Here is a 12496-nt window from a genome sequence, read left to right on the forward strand (position 1 = left end):
TACCCCTTCCACTCTATTTGCGCTGCCTCTGTGTTGTACTTTTGCTTCCTTCTGTCTGCTTGCTTGTAGTCATGTAGTCTCAATCCCCTGCTTTCATTTTACTTGTTTTCTCTACTGTCGTGTTTGATTTATCCTTGGTATTGTTGTAATATGACGGCCCCTGGCCCAACTAAATGCAATCTCGTTATAACATGACGACTCCAATCCCTCTTCCGGGAGAGACAGTGCCCTCTCCGTTCATTCCTGCTAATGGCGAGGTTCTCCAGTTGTACAGGTAGAAGTTGAGGAAACCGTCTCCGGCGCCAAACTAACACGATCGTCAATATTTGCAATAATGGAAAGTCGGGCACTCTGACCTTGAGATCTTGGAGTACAGGGACGTTGTCCATCAAGGTGAGAGCATTAAACACATCAAAACGAGCGTTGTTGGCCACAACTAGTGCGTCCCCGATGAGAACTGTAAGTCTTCGCTGGAGACTGCCGCTGGAGTCTGCGTCGGGTTGGAAAGCTGAATCTGATGCGTAGTAGTAAAGATACGCGGCTTCCAACAGAGGGTATTTTGCATTTCCAATGATCGTAGATGGAAGGGAGTAGAACGAGAAGAAATCGGTGATCTTGTGCGTGGTCGGGTCCTGAACGCATAGCTCAATACAGTCGGCTTTCTTGTATGGATTCAAAGAGAGCGCACCTCGACAACGTACGACCAAGTCACTTGCCCAGTCCTGCGACCTTGCCCCCCGTCTCCAAGGTTCCCAGTGCCCATTCCACTCAACAACTGGTGTCTGGTCTCCTCCAAGTCGAACAGGGGAATCATGTCGAAACGCTTCATATATCTCTGGAACAGATCGTGAACAGCTCCGATATCCTTCTCCTCCATTTCTCGCAGCCCAAGCAGGGAAGGCTTCTCTGGCAATTGGTTCTGACGGATCATTCCCGCTAGCGTGCTGTTCCTTGGGACATAGGTGAACTTGGTATCAACCAGCTTCGGGATGTTCAGTGACCGATGGTAATATCTGCAAACCGATACAGGAGTGGGAATGACCACACCCGCCGTGTAGATAGCCTGGAAAATCCCCTTGAGGTTGCATTGACGCGTAACTTCCTTGATGAGGACGGGAGCAAGTCGCTTGGAACGCAATTTCTTATGCACGCAGAGATAGTTGATTTCGCTAACGGGGATGACACTAACAGACACGAGTCCATTAGCGATGTCAGGAAGCCAGGCGGGTGAGAGACTAACTTGTCGCGAACTTTGAGGTTCATCGGAACCCCTGAGATGAAAGCGACGAGCTTTTTGTTTGAGGCTACCCGTACTCCGATGTGCCATTCCTTGTGGTATCCCGGAGGTGTCAAAGCCCTAATAGAAGGGTCAAGCGGAAAGCCACTGAAACGTCGCCCGATGCGTACCATTTAAGGAATTCAGCGCTGTACTGGAATCGGAACGCAGCATAGTCGTCTTCCACATAATGGCCAGAAAGAAGATCGTAAACCTCCTTGATCTGTACCGGAGCAAGAAATTAAGGGGAGATCACTTAGTTTTAGAGAAACAGTTGATACCTCGGCAGGATTTTGAATGTCCAAGATCGACCACTCGAATTCCTTTGGAAGTGGATAAGGCTGCTGCCGAATCTCGCTGGCCGGCTTGGATTCCTCGATGCAGCCATCCTCTTCCGGCGGGCTCTCGCCTAAGAATAAAGTCAGATAATGAGCTGCCTTTTTCAATGGAAGACCTACCCAGCTGAGGAACGGGCTGAGTGGACCAGAACTACATAATAACCAATAAGCGCCCGCAAACTAGATACATGGGAGGATCGACTGACCTTGTGTTTACCAGTATCCTTCTGGTTCTTACCGCCGACTCCAGCCTTTCCTTTAACAACATCCATGATCTTCATCTGCTGCAAAGCCTCTCTGATCCTCTCCGGAGTGAGTTCTTCCGCATTCACTTGACCAGTCGCCTTGACTTTCTCCGCGACAGTCTGGACAACTTCGTCTGGGATGTCTTCATCTCCCTTGATCTTGCTCAGAATTTTCGAGGCTTTTGAACGTTTCTTGCTTTTCTTTTGTGCAGGGGCAGAAGAGCTTTCGGGTTGGTCTTGCTCGGGTTCAGATCCCGTATTCGAGCCTTCTTCGTCAGAATCGATCGTGGTGTCGATAATTTCTTCGATGGCGACAACTTCCTTCTGCTTCTGGGACGACATGGCCGGGAATATGTGGCCTGATTTTGGGGATTCGTTAGGGCGACTTCGACCGCTGTGGTTGAGGATTGAATATTGACAGGGTAAATGTAGATTCCAGAACCTCAGCTGTATCGTTATCAGTGGTGTCGGCACGTGGGACATGCGTACGCCGCAACAGGGGCAAGTGTCGTTCCCGAATTCGAGGGCCGCGTTCGATCCCGGGACATCCATAAATTTATAGGTCCCAAGTGTTGTGAATTATGGGATGCTGACTGAGTTGTATATACATCGTGGAATAGCACTATGTAGGCAACTGTCCAAGAGAATATCGAATTACCAGCTTATTGTCACTCGTCCTCAGCACCTTATCAACCCCTCCGAACTTGAAGTTCCCTTTAGCTATAAGATCTATCCGTCTGAGGACCCCAAAATCCCCTGAAGAGACCCAAAAGGCATCTCGTATCCGGCGATGGTTCGCGTTATATACTGCACGGTACTCTCTGGGCGAGTTCGCAAGGAGGCTGATTTCATAACGCGTCAACTGTTCGTAGAAAAACTGCCGCACAGCATTCAATATGCGCTCTACTGTGAGATGCTCGTCGCATATCCGTACGACTGGTGCTGGCCACAGGCGGAAGAATTTCTCCAACCAGGGTGACAAGAGGGTATCATGACGGATGTTGAAGTGGATTTCGACCGCGAAGATTCCGGGACATGTTGCGGGGGCAGAGAGCGATACCTGTCTTTGGCCGGAGGGGCTCCAGGCTTTGGCAGTCGTAGGAGCTTCCCGGATGTCCCAGTAATTCCGAGGCCTGTCGGGACTCGGTTTCTTTTGCATGGGATTTCATGACGCCAAGACGCGACGCTCAAATGCCACGTGATGTTTGCCGAGGTCCCGCGTTCGACTCCCGCCCAACCCATTTTAAATTCATCGTTCCTTATTAACAGCCCCTCGCTCTACAGACTCGCTCTTTTCTATTTTCGTTATCCTGCGACAATGCTATTCGGTCAATGACACCTTTGTTCTTCACGAGATTCACCTTTTTCTTCACGAGATTTTGCTGTTCTGTCCACTCCATGTCCTCGGTATCGCGCTTCCCGCTTTCTTTACGTTTCATGTCTTCCTTTGCTTTCAGTCATGTATTCAAATTCTTCTTCACCCTAACTTAACTATATAAAAATTGTGTCATCCTCATTCCTCGCTACAGTTATCTTCCTCCATCATACATGAGTACCGGGAACGACATCTCAACATGTCCGCGAGTAATACCATGCCCTGCTCCGCCTCTACTCTCCTCTCCTCCGTAACTGCCGTTTGGAAATCTACTGACCTATCGCTGAGATGAACATGTTGCGGCGCACATGTGCAAAGAAATCCGACGATTCCCATCCTTCCTTCGCACATTCCTTCCTCCAGCTGCCCTATTTCTTCGTGCAGTGTGTCAGTCACAGCCCCAGGGCCAAAACCTTTCCACTCACGACTTAGAACGAGGGAGATGCCTGGGAATCCCGACTGGTACAATTCCATACCAACATCAACATGGTCCTTGAACTCCTTCATGAAATCGTCCGCTTCCTTTGGATCTCCGTTGAATGATTCCAAGAGCTGTTGTCGTACGATCGCCGTTTGGTGAGAGCATTGATACCCCTGCCTCAGACAGTCCAGGCACGCAGGGTAAGCTGCCGGTACGGTGAACGACCCCTCCCTCTCGCAGGTACTGGAATCGCACGGCGCTGGTACCCGTAACAATTCACCCCTTCCCGTCTTCGCATCTCACTGCCTAAAAAACATTCCAACCCCATCCAACCGTGAGTCACCTTCCTGTACGCTTTGCTTCCAATGGGAGCGAGTCGCCCTGGCGCCGCCGTGTCCTTCACTATCTTTGGTGAATCACCGCCCCATTTCAGATTCAAATATCGCTGTCCCTGTTCCGAGTAACAACTAAGCCAATAGCAAGGTTCCACTCCGTGCACCCCGCACATTCAACGATTCCACCGGATCACTTCCAGCCACAAGTCTTGCATAAACTACCTACTTCTTCTTCCGCATCCTGCCATTGCTCTTGGTACTCGCCTTCCCCTTTTTTATTTACCAAATACTGACATTGGTCCTCCTCATTATCTCTTTATCTCGCGAACTTTTGACTCAGTCCATCCTCTCCGCGCCTTCCTCTCCGCCACCGAAGCAATCTGTACCTTGTATCGTCAATTCCACATCTTAACATCTGTCACTCGGGATATTCCCTCCTCGGCTCTTGCACCGTCTCACACGACTCATTTGACATTTCTGCTTTCCCTTCCCTAACCAATCAAGAACCGTCCCTTTTGGAACTCCACAAACCCGCCATTTAGGCGCTTTCCCCGATTTGGCACTCCTTCGCGGCTCTCTTGGTGGTTCTCAATATACTGCGACGGCCTCTCTAGCCGACGAAATGACCGCTCGTCGTCGCGTATAGACTCTGCTTTGTGCCCCTTTATTTGGTTGTCTTGCTACTTTAAATCAGACAATGGTTTCTCCGACCTAACGCAACCGTCACCCACCATGAACTTTTCCACCTTCAGTCTCGCTGGTGCCCTCGGTCCGCCTTCCCCGTCTCCTCTTGCCGGTGACCCCTACAATCCGACTCTTGACTCCATCGCATTCCACGAGCGATTTTCGTACTCCATCCCTGGAATATCCCCATATCATTTGCCTTCTTACCCCACAATCCATTACGCGCCAACCATCGATAATCTTTATGAACCGGCCTCACTCAGCACAGGTTCAGGGCCTATCGATGCTTCCCTTGCCTCCTCACCTGACCGTGAATCATCGCCCCCCCTCCCACATGGTGGTGCCGTCCAGTGCCGCTACGACCGAGCGACCGACAACGCCGACAACATTCACTTCCTTACCACTCCCTCTCCACGATCAACCGACACCACTCTCGCAGCTTTGTCTGACCATGTGTCATCTCCCCTCAACCCCACTAAACAACTACTTCAATCTGAATACGCCTCACAGACACTCGACGAGCCGCGTTCCCACTTCCTTTCCACAACCGAAAGGCGCACCCGCCGTGACAACGCCCTTAGCGCCTTCTATAGGTCGTCGTGTGTTCGTTTCCTTACCGACTTCCTCCTAAACCCCAAGCATTGGAAAGATATCGTCGCCGCTAATCCCGGTCTAGGCCCGTGCTCTGCCCCCCAGTGTGCTTCCAAAGAAGTCTTGTGCCTTCCGTCAGACGTTTTGGGGTGCACCAATTGTGTCCGTCTTGGCCTGACTTGTTCTCATGTCGACACTTGCCTTATCGTCTTCATTTCCGCCAAAGCGAACATCGACACGGCCTTAGCTCGGAAATTCCTGGACGCGTTGGCCATTCAGAAAGATAGCGCACTCGCTGCTAATTCAAGGACACAAGGTGGAATCACACCACTTTTACACTGTGAGTTGGTTTTCGCCTTTCGTGGATAAGTATTGACAGCTCCCGTGTTCACCCCAGATGTCTCTGCCTTGGAAGATTACTTAGATTCGGCGAAAGACCGGCCCGAGACGCCGCCGCCTGCAAACTTGGCCCTTAACCTGCGCAAGGCTATCTTTATTGCTACATTCGGTAACGCCATTTCATATACCTCTCCTCCTGATGCCTGCTAAATTGACCTAGTTAGAACCGCTGATGTCGCTCGCGTGAACGCTCAACAGGGAATGCTCCATGATATCGCCCTCATTCTCAAGCACGCTGCCACTGATCGCACCTTATCCGCCGAACAAGCTGTCCAGCAAATTGTTTCTCTGTTCCGAACTCGCCCTTTCTTGTCCCATCCCTGACCTTCTCCCCGCGCTACGTCGGTAAAGTAATGTCTCTCTGAACCTTCTGACCTATCTCCAAGTTTCACTTTAACTATTTCGATAGCCTCTTACCTTGTACTCATTTCTACTAATCACCCACCACAGTAATTACTCGGTTTATATCTATTTATGGTATGATACTTGCTCCCTTGCCTCATAAATCCTTCTGTGATATAGTAGCCTGTAGGCTTACCTCGTACTCGCTTTAACTTGTCCTAACAAATTCAATTTCTTATTTCCAAATTCGATGCCTTTCTACCGTGTGACTTCAATAGTAAATGGCGACATCGTTCAAACGCGAATATGGTCCCCTTTCGAATTCTACGGGTTGATGCGCCCTGTGTCGTCAGTCCGTTTTCGGTGCACCCCGATCTACCCAATCAAATCTGACCCTGACACCACTCAAGTAAATCATATCTGCAAGTCACTCCGTCAACCATTGCAAAGCGCCCGGCAACCGGGGTAACCCATTTACACATACAAGCGCCCACACATAGTCAATCATTAAGCGAGCTTCGGTTCGCTTCTCGGTAGCAGTACCTATGTAATCATCCGGCTCCGGTTTCTGACTGTGAATGACGGCGGTGCTCTTTGCCACAGAATGAATCGGCGCACCTTGACTATAAGGACTCGAGCAATACACTCTGCTCGTACACATCTATTCACCCCTGCAACCATAATCATGTCTTCGCTCCCTTGCGGCCATCCACCCCCGGGTTCTCTGGATGAGATGAAGACAATTCTCTCTTTCTACAACTCTGCGTTCCTCCTCCCTGGATTGCGATCCGTTCTAGACCGCAAGACCTGGATCCGCTTTTCCAGAGACTTCTCTTCTGGATCTCAGGCCCCTTGCAATTCGCCCTTGTGCACACAAGGCATCGTTCCCTGCGTCGTGTCCCCGCTCTTTCCGGGGTGCACTAGCTGCGTTCGACACAATGTCTCGTGTTCTCTCAGGGGCAGCGTTTTGGAGCAGACTGTCGCTCGGTATTCCTCAGCGACTGCCTCTCAGATGTCACAATTTCGTCGAGCTTTCCAGGCGCACATGACGCTTGCGTCGACCATGCCTGAAGCACCCTTTGAAAACCTTCTGGGCCTATTTACTCGTAAGCGCTATCCTGCTACTGATGGTCAAGCCCCGTATTCTAACCTTGGTACGTGTTTACCCATAGAAATCGGGAAGATCCAGGAGATGATCGAGAAGGGTACTTCTTTGTCGAACATCCCCGACGAGTTCTTCACCCATATCCGCCGCAGTATATTCGCCGTCGCCATCGGTGAGCATTTTCCACTGATGATACCGTTCCGAACCTTACCACCTTCCTATTCTCCACCGCTCAGGATATCAGGATCGGTTTTTGAAGATTGTTTCTCAAGACATGATGATCCACGATGTCGCTGCGATCGTTAAGGACGCCGCTTCGTCCAGTCGCATATCACCCACCGACGCGATTACAAGGTTGCATTTATTGTTTCATCAACGCGAAACGTACTCCCATATTTGGAATGATCCCACTACACGTTACGGCGCTGCCCCGCACGAGCCTATCCCCGTACGTCCTTACGGTGTTGTGCACCTGGATCGTTGCTAACTTTACATGGCCCAGTCAACCGTAAATAGTTCGACCATGTAGTATTACCGCTACCTGTCCTGCAATACCCTCAATTACTAGATTCTCTTCGATGACTGCTCTATTGTTTGTGGGTACTAGTAAGGACATCGATCAGAAAAAGCGCAAGAAGACGGCCATACCTCGACATTCAGCGACTTCGCTAAAGCCTGAGGCCTGAGGAGCATTGTAGAATAGAGTCGCCCTTGTCGCCTACGTCATGTGCTTAGACGTAATCTAAAGGCATTGGGCAACAAGAACAAACATACACACAACGGACGCAGCATCTGTGATCTGTGAACTGCGTCGCTTCGTCCCTACTTAGTCCTTTACCAACTTTCAATTCCACAAGCAGGGTCGGCAAGTCTCTCTCTCAATACGCTATCATCTCGATGTTGTTCCAATGGAATTAAGGAGAGTTCAATGAGACGGAAGAGGGTAAACTACGGCATCTAAATGCTGTGCTCGCCGTAGCAAGTGTCTGGCATATCCATCCACACATCACCCCTCCTACCCTCCATCATCCTCTCTAATCGTTCCATGCCTTTCTCTGCAGTTTCCTTCTTCGACACCCGCACTCCATAGATGACACTAGCCATGTCCTCGATCATGGCCTCTAGGGAATACAGTCGCCTTTGAAGTTCGCTGCGACCTGTTCGTGGTCGGATGAATTGCTTTAGTGAGTAGCAATTGGACTGTAATACACACCTATCGCTAATTCAAATGTGTAGCGCTGCAAGTCTTTCAAGGCCGTCTTCGCCGAATTGCCGTTGTATGCTTCGTCCCCAGCGACCACCGCTTTCATTTGGTGGGCAACTTTAATGTTTTGGTTAGAAATCGATCGACAAAATCAGACTATGCGCTCACCATTCTGTAATCCCTTGATAGCACCGATTGGCCTACCAGCTTTACTGCGAGCGTGAGCATGGTAACCATGATATTGGCCTTGGATGGTGATCAGCCTTTCCAATGCGTAACGCGGGAATGCCTCCGCCAACAACATCATCATGAAACTGTCATGGTGAGAGCAACGCATGTTGAGGCGAAAGCAGTTGGTACACCCGAACCAGACGGTGGAGGGTTCACAAGTGCCATCTTTCGTGCATTTCGGGTGGTTACATGGCGGGGGTCGGACCTGCAGGTGAGAGCTATGTATCCACTCCCTCCAACCCTCAACGCGAAGCTCGGCATCGAGAAGAACCGCTACTTCGCCGCTGTCATAGAAGCGCTCGTCGGTGACCTTGTTGTTGACGTACATGAGTGCAGTACGGGATCGGTGGTGGTCGGTGAGCAGGGAGACGAGAAGTTGAAACTTGCCTGGGTCCAGGTAAGGCTCTGGCCCTTTTTGTCTGTCGTCATTTGACTCTATTTCAAGGCATTTGCAGGATCGTAGATCAAATGGTATTCCAGGGGCATCCTGTACCGAGTCATAGTACCAATATCATCGATTCGGTTCCGGTCTCATCGATGACTAGGTGGAGAATCCTGCCAAGCTGTTTATACTATGGAATTACAAGTCGACGGTATCCCCTTCGCTAGTAACTATCAGCGCCGTGCTGTCGCGACAACTGCGATAGCATCGATTGTTCTTCAATCGCCACAGCAAGACATCTTCCATGGACTGAAGCAGGTCGGTTTTTCTTTGAGGCATGTACGAGGCAAATGGGGCGACAAAAACCTCATCGTCGTGCAACGATCGATAGGTCTGAGAACAACGCCCATCGCTTCCACACAGGTGAGTACCGACAAAGCCTTCCAGTCGGGAGTCCCGGTAAATGACATATCCTCTTTCCCGATACTTCTCCAGGCATCTGAGATCCCTCCCCGACAATCGTCCTTCCTTGGTGGTAAATCCGACCCTCGCCCTTGTCAGACTCCCGTATAGCGCGACAACTCCGAAATAGCTAATAACATTCATAACGACGGTGGAATGGAACCGGATGATGGCGGGGAGCGCTGAGCTATAGGGATAAATGTGTAAGAAGAGATTTCGGACCGGGTACGATTTAACTTGCCTGGTGCGTGTGACGATGACGTTAATGACTTTACCGGTGTTCGCATGCTTGAAGTACCAAATAGCAGCGATCCCGGGAATGCCGCAGTATTCATCGTCCGGTATGGGCAAACCTGCCCTGACGAAGTCATCATCGTCAATAAGCTGGCCCCAGCCTCGGTTGCGCCTCTGCCATAGGTAGACCCAAACTTCATGCGCGTGCGCCATGGGGACGTAAATGTCAAGATCGCCGGGTTCGAACATCCCTGGATCGATGACGGCGAGCACAGCTGACCCTGATATGTAGGCGCTGGCATTTCGCAAGAGCAGGAGAGTCGATTGAGGGTCTAGAGAAAATGAGTCTATGAGGACTAAAACCCGTCGATCGACCTCAGTTCGGGTCAAGGAACGAAGCTTCCTGTTAGTTCCGCCCAGAGACTTGAGGTCAAAAATCCCCGCATTCTCCACGACCACCTTGAGGACTTCCTTGGGGATCACAAGTGGGCGTCCGTCCCGAATTCCTGGTACACGCATGCGTGAGTGTCATGGAACGCAAGAACAATGGTGAGTATTACCTGATTTCTTCGTGACACTGTGGATGGTGGTACCCCAGAGCGAAGGTACGACGTTACCCATCGTTCAGCTGATATGGGTGTGCAGGAATCTCTGTGGTGGGAGGTTTCCTATGCCGGCGCCTCTTATGACGATTGGCAATGCCTTTTCGGTCCAAATTTTCGACGCAAGATTTGGTCCATGCATTCCCCCTGCTTTTTGGATGGCGTCTCATTTCGCGCCGGATGCCTCCTGCGGTGAGTCAGAACAATGATGCTTCAAATTTATTTCTTGTTCTGAAGATCGACGCCCAAGTCACTTTAGTCGAATGGACCATTTTCGGGCATATTCTCAGGTACGAAGGTCGATTAACTCGGAAACCGCATTTCATTCTCATGGTTGGTGCGCTTTACAGTAGGATGTGACTAGGACTTGAAGGAAGTACTCTGTGGACCATGGTCTATCGCCATGTTTAGTTCGGGTTCTCCGTGAATCTCTGATCTTGGTTTCTTCTCCGTGCTGTTGAGGAACAATGACTTGCGCTTTAGGAGCCTTGCGGGCGGAAGCGTCTTGATGACATCGCATTGACTTCTGCTTTGCTCTCGGGTAGTTTCCGATTCCTATTCATGATCAGCAACTGTACATCTCATCCGCTGGTATTGAAACAGTGTGAATCGATGGCCTTACCTTGCGCACACAAGACTCCAAGAGGGTAACCGCCCGAAGCGCCGGAAGGAAACGATATCGCCGGTCCTTGATGGGTACGCACTTAAACGCACAGGTGACTTCCACAATGTCACCTTCCTTGATACACGCTGGATCATAAGGCTCGTATCTAAAAGGTAATTATTATCACTGAATCATGCTCTCGTTTGACCTCCACTCACCTCGTCGTTCCGTCTGGATCAATGACTTTGATGCAGTACTCCACTCGATTATCCGGACCGTGGATAAGCCGTGTACCTCGAAGTGTCTCCAAAATCCCCCGTGGATCGACTCGTTCATCGAATGGAACGTGCTTCTCTTGCGGAGCAGCTTCACGGTCGGTAAAGTAGCGAGCATGGAAATCGAGCGCCACTTCTCCCTCGTATAGCTTGGGCTCCACCCCCGTCAATCCATCTTCTCCCAGGGTATGTTTGAAAAGCTTTAGTATGGACACCATCGCATCGCCGACCAGATCAAACGAAGGTGATCCAAGGCCCGTGAGCTTCACAAACTGACGAAGGTTCCGCAAGTGTTGCATGGTCCGTATCTTTCTATTGCTTTGAAGTCAGTATTATTCACACCAGAATCGCTTCTTCGACTAACGGGGTTGAGTGAAAAGGGGGCAACACCTTCGAGCACAACACCCCAATAACTCTAAAGTAAGCCTCGTTGTCGCGATCTTCTTGTGGGGTCAATCGGTAGGTGAGTGGGTTGTCAAATTGCGTGACCGCCAGTTGGTCTGGCTGTCTTTGGTCGTTAACGCCGAGTATATCTTCGCAGAAGTAAAACTACTGACATCAATGTCTGATAAAAGAATCGGTCGGTTTGTTTCCTCCTGACTAGCCCTAGCAATATTTGCTTCAAGTATCACTCCTGCATGAGCGAAGCTTTGTTGGTATAGGTATGACTTTTAAACATGGAATACGTACTGGCTGCGTCGTGGTTGTAATACACGTTCATTTCAGCGGCGGGGACCTAGGCGATTGCGAGATTGAGTTGGATAATCGTGCAAGTGCCACAACCAACTTTGCCTTTGTAAATTTGTAGGGATTTTCGCCCTTCGCCTTTCACACGTTTGATGCATATTTGACCGACGTTTGCAACACCCATACTATGAGTCATTCACCTCTTCGTATCTTTCTGTGATGGGTAGAGAAGGTGACCCTCGCACCGATCATGAAAAGATCGTGGCGATACTGGCTTCACCTGGTTGGACAAACAGGGTCATCTCGAGTCAAAGGCACACTGTGTCCTGTGTTTCAAACTCTTCCATCTCCCGTTTCTCTGTCAAACCATCGATCGAGTCAGACGACGGCATCTGACACTTCCGCAACCAATGGAGTTATGGAATCGCGCTGAATCGTAGGCTCTGCTTCGCCCACTTGAAGACGTTGTTAAGCGAACGACTTCGGCCAATTCGCATTCGAGTCAATGGACAAGTTGTCACGCGCCGGTTTCAACTATCCATTCGAAAAAGGGACTTCATGCTTCACGATGACTACTCGGGTGATCTTTGAATCGCCCATACCATCTGACTCGAGACCGCCGGTAAACGAAACACTCTTCCACTCATGCCTTCCCCCTAAATTGAAAACGGTAAGGCACGAGATTCTGTTCTCCCGTCGTTATT

The 12496-nt window shown here is 50.2% G+C and overlaps 4 protein-coding genes across 4 annotated transcripts; 2 read left to right on the top strand and 2 right to left on the bottom strand.

The window, feature by feature from the left end:
* Positions 1–184: 184 nt before the first annotated feature.
* Positions 185–2201, bottom strand: CC1G_01239 (N-myristoyl transferase; the record flags this gene model as incomplete). The annotated part of the gene is made up of 8 exons (XM_001833125.1): positions 185–307; positions 357–632; positions 689–1184; positions 1241–1357; positions 1408–1499; positions 1558–1685; positions 1735–1765; positions 1821–2201. 8 exons carry the CDS (start codon positions 2199–2201, stop codon positions 185–187), a joined length of 1644 nt encoding a protein of 547 aa, XP_001833177.1.
* Positions 2202–4722: 2521 nt separating this feature from the next.
* CC1G_01240 (hypothetical protein) lies at positions 4723–5988 on the top strand (the record flags this gene model as incomplete). The annotated part of the gene is made up of 3 exons (XM_001833126.1): positions 4723–5605; positions 5663–5773; positions 5825–5988. 3 exons carry the CDS (start codon positions 4723–4725, stop codon positions 5986–5988), a joined length of 1158 nt encoding a protein of 385 aa, XP_001833178.1.
* A 1081-nt stretch (positions 5989–7069) lies between these two features.
* On the top strand, positions 7070–7640 carry CC1G_01241 (hypothetical protein; the record flags this gene model as incomplete). Its single annotated transcript, XM_001833127.2, has 4 exons — positions 7070–7112; positions 7179–7283; positions 7348–7559; positions 7614–7640. 4 exons carry the CDS (start codon positions 7070–7072, stop codon positions 7638–7640), a joined length of 387 nt encoding a protein of 128 aa, XP_001833179.2.
* Positions 7641–8068: 428 nt separating this feature from the next.
* On the bottom strand, positions 8069–11976 carry CC1G_01242 (hypothetical protein; the record flags this gene model as incomplete). Its single annotated transcript, XM_001833128.2, has 11 exons — positions 8069–8268; positions 8325–8432; positions 8484–8933; positions 9360–10130; positions 10607–10781; positions 10849–10996; positions 11049–11417; positions 11470–11609; positions 11663–11739; positions 11796–11841; positions 11893–11976. The coding sequence occupies 11 exons, from the start codon at positions 11974–11976 to the stop codon at positions 8069–8071; spliced, it is 2568 nt and encodes an 855-aa protein (XP_001833180.2).
* Positions 11977–12496: the final 520 nt, after the last annotated feature.

This window comes from Coprinopsis cinerea (assembly GCF_000182895.1).
Source record: "Coprinopsis cinerea okayama7#130 chromosome 2 map unlocalized cont3.2, whole genome shotgun sequence".
NCBI lineage: Eukaryota > Fungi > Basidiomycota > Agaricomycetes > Agaricales > Psathyrellaceae > Coprinopsis > Coprinopsis cinerea.